The sequence below is a fragment of the Miscanthus floridulus genome, chromosome 9 (assembly GCF_019320115.1).
Source record: "Miscanthus floridulus cultivar M001 chromosome 9, ASM1932011v1, whole genome shotgun sequence".
Classification (NCBI taxonomy): Eukaryota; Viridiplantae; Streptophyta; class Magnoliopsida; order Poales; family Poaceae; genus Miscanthus; species Miscanthus floridulus.
In genome coordinates, this window is record NC_089588.1 from 95,226,593 (window position 1) to 95,229,849 (window position 3,257).

At 49.2% G+C, this 3,257-nt stretch overlaps 1 protein-coding gene across 1 annotated transcript; it reads left to right on the forward strand.

Moving 5' to 3' along the window:
• Positions 1 to 333: 333 nt before the first annotated feature.
• On the forward strand, positions 334 to 2,210 carry LOC136480334 (uncharacterized). The gene is made up of 3 exons (XM_066477915.1): positions 334 to 855; positions 972 to 1,306; positions 1,685 to 2,210. The coding sequence occupies exons 1-3, from the start codon at positions 334 to 336 to the stop codon at positions 2,208 to 2,210; spliced, it is 1,383 nt and encodes a 460-aa protein (XP_066334012.1).
• Positions 2,211 to 3,257: the final 1,047 nt, after the last annotated feature.

Consider the following 3,257-nt stretch of genomic DNA (forward strand, 5'->3'; position numbering starts at 1 on the left):
TGGGTGGTCCGAGGAGGAGGAGCTGCTAGAGCTCGCTCCACTGGATTCGTGTGAGTAAGAGGTCAACGTCGTCCCATCCTTGGATTCCTCGCTCGGAAATGGTTAAACCAGGTTAATTAATTTTTATTACTAGCTAGTGTATACCTATCAATGCCGTCCGTTTGGTTCTTTTTGCTCACCAGTATGTAATGTATGGTGTGATAGTAGTGTGTGCTTTATTATCTATTAATTAATAAATCTGTCTCGATATATTGATCAGTGATCTCGGTTAAGCCCGAGTGGTCGAGAATCCAGAATGGAAACACAGCGCCGCTAGAAGGGAGCCAAGAGACGATGGTTCTGACTGTCACTACGGACAAACAACTTGAAGAGGGCGAGAGGGCGTTTATGGACCTGGTGCTTGTCGTGGATACCAGCGGGAGCATGGGCTGGGAGGGCAAGCTTGACAAGGTGAAGCAAACCTTGAAGGGGATCATCAAAGGAGAGTGGCAACCCAAGGTGGGGACGACCCACACAGCAACAAATGAGTGGCTCCGCACCGATGACCGCCTCTGCATCATCACCTTCGACACCAAGGCCCAAGTCGTGTTCAAGATGAACCGTATGAGTGAGGATAAGAGGAATGAAGCGCTGGACAAAGTCAGCCACATGCGAGCAAGCGGCGACACGAATATGAAAGAGGGCCTCGAGGTGGCCCTCAAAGAGATAAAAGAACGTACCGACCGCAACGATTACGCCCCCGCTATCATTCTCCTGTCCGACGGCTTCGAAAACACTGGTGGATCAGCTACAGATGTCGACATCACACGTGTCCGCGTCGATACGATTGGTTTTGGCACTAAGCATGATAGAAAGGTAACGCTGCTGCATTATATATTAGTTATCATTATCTATTATACTACGTGGATCCTAATCTGTCTTAGTTGCATAATTAAGCAATTGTTAATTAATTATTATATATTCACATGCAGATCCTCGAAGACATCTCACGAAAAAGTGACGAAGGCGGGTACAGTAATTCTTGGGACCACAACAAACTCATCCAGGCGATGTCCTCGCTGCTTGATTTCAGCAAGCACGTCGTCGCCAAGAACCTGGAGGTGACAGTGGAGCTGCCGCGGGGCGTGAGGGTGTCTGTGGACTCTGGTACCAACCGCCAAGAGACGTATCAACGTGACATTCAAAAACACTACAAGAGCTCTCTGCAGGGGGGGAGGACATACTATTTCTTGGTAGGCTTCTACCTCCCTCCAGCACAGGGAGAGGGCATCATGGAGACCGTCATGACATACCACTGGAAATGCAGGTATGTGTACTACGCTACTACTATATATCGCTATATAGTATGCATGTTTGTTTGAAGACTACTTGCTTTATTTATTTATCTTTTCCATGTATATATGGCGGTGTAGTATCTGATCTTATTATTGCTAAACAGGGGACCGCATTAGTTCTCACCGATGCGCTAGAAAAAAAGAATCCCATAAATTATCACAGTAATTTGGTAGACTCTAAACACCATCTCCAATAATAACCATTAGTATCTGATCTTATTATTGCTAAACAGGGGACCGCATTAGTTCTCACCGATGCACTATGAACTAATTTATTCACCAATATACTAGTGTACTGTGCACCGGCAAACTGTAGTAATAATGTGCTGTACATGTACTACTGCATGCAGGCGCTTGATTCGAGGTAAGGCCGACGAGGCTAGCCAACAGGGCGGTGTTCCAATTATAATAAAGCGCACCACCCAGGGAGCAGGTCTTCGCAACCGCGCGTTAGTTGCGAACGATGTGGTGCCGAAGGTGGTACGCACCGAGGAGACCCGCCGCAGTCACCTCGCAATGATAAAAGAGGTGAGAAAGCATGCAGATGCGGGGAATTTCTATAAGGCTCGAGACACGTTGGCAGTCGGCATGGGCAAGCTGGATGACCTCCAGGACTTGACCAACTCCGGTATCTCCATAAAAGCCATCAATTTCATGTACGCTGAGGGGGAGGAACTCTTCAGAGTGCTGGAGTCAGAGCACACGTACAATAACGGTGGTGGCGGGTCCTACGTGGCGGCGTGCATCTCATCACATGAACTCCAGCGCTACGTGGCAAGGGGCGACGAGGGCTGCCAGGTCAGGCTCTTCACCACGAAGCGCATGAGGCGCTACCTCGACGACGCCATCGAGTTGGACAATAACATGGCCGCCTGAGCAGGCCATTCATTCCAGCTATTATCAGGAGTGTACCGCTTATTTTATTATTATACTTTTATTACTTGCAGTGTCGTCCGTCCACTTGTGTGCACCTGGCTACCTCCAGGACTCCCATTACCATCATATTTCCTCGTATCTACTAGTAACTACTCTTTTATATATTTATTTACTGTTATATTTATGTAAGTCGTCAAACCGTGAGGATGCACGGGCCAATAATTTGTATGCTCAGTTTCTTGATTAATAATAATAATTCAGTCCTGCTGTGTCACCGTCACGCACATGTGTTTACCATTTCATCGTGTCGACTAGTAACAATTATATGTATAATAATAACAGTTATCAATATTGGGGGGGGGGGGGGGGGGGGGGGGGGGGTTCACTATGCCTCCGCACCCTCGACGCGGAGCTGGCAAGGGTGGAGGCCGACGGTGTCCCACAGGGAAGAGGGAGGAAGAAGGGAAGATGGTGCGGCGGCTTAATGAATCCAGGAGTAAATGGCCATCAACTCATTATCTCTGTAATCGCACCCGGCTGGTATTTCTAGCCCATAGCGGGGAGCGTAGCGAAATTACATCCACATCAGCGTTACTGGGGAACATTCCCAGAACAATCAACGGCAACATGGACATTTGACGTCCTGTCCTCAACCACCCGACTGACGTCGTTAGGGCATCCGTCCCGGGGGAACACTTCCAAACAGCCTCCTAAGGTGTTAACGTCCGGGCACGGTCCTGGAGCAGCGAGGGTGTCCGCAGAGGTGAACCTTGACTTGTTACCTTCGCTGATAGTCTTCTGCCCTGCAAAACAAACTTTGCAATCCCTTTTTAGGGGAAACTAAGGGATGGCGTCGGCGAGGGTGCTTGTAGGACCAGCCTCGCCGGGGTCATATCGTTGGCAAGAGTGCAAGTGAGGCCACGTTACTGAGGTTAGGATGGGGGACTACGGGCACCTCTATCGGCAAAGGTGCTTCAGTCGAGCAAACTTTGTCGACGTGGCCTCATGACAGGAGTTTTGTGACACCGAGTCCCCGCGAAGGTTCGG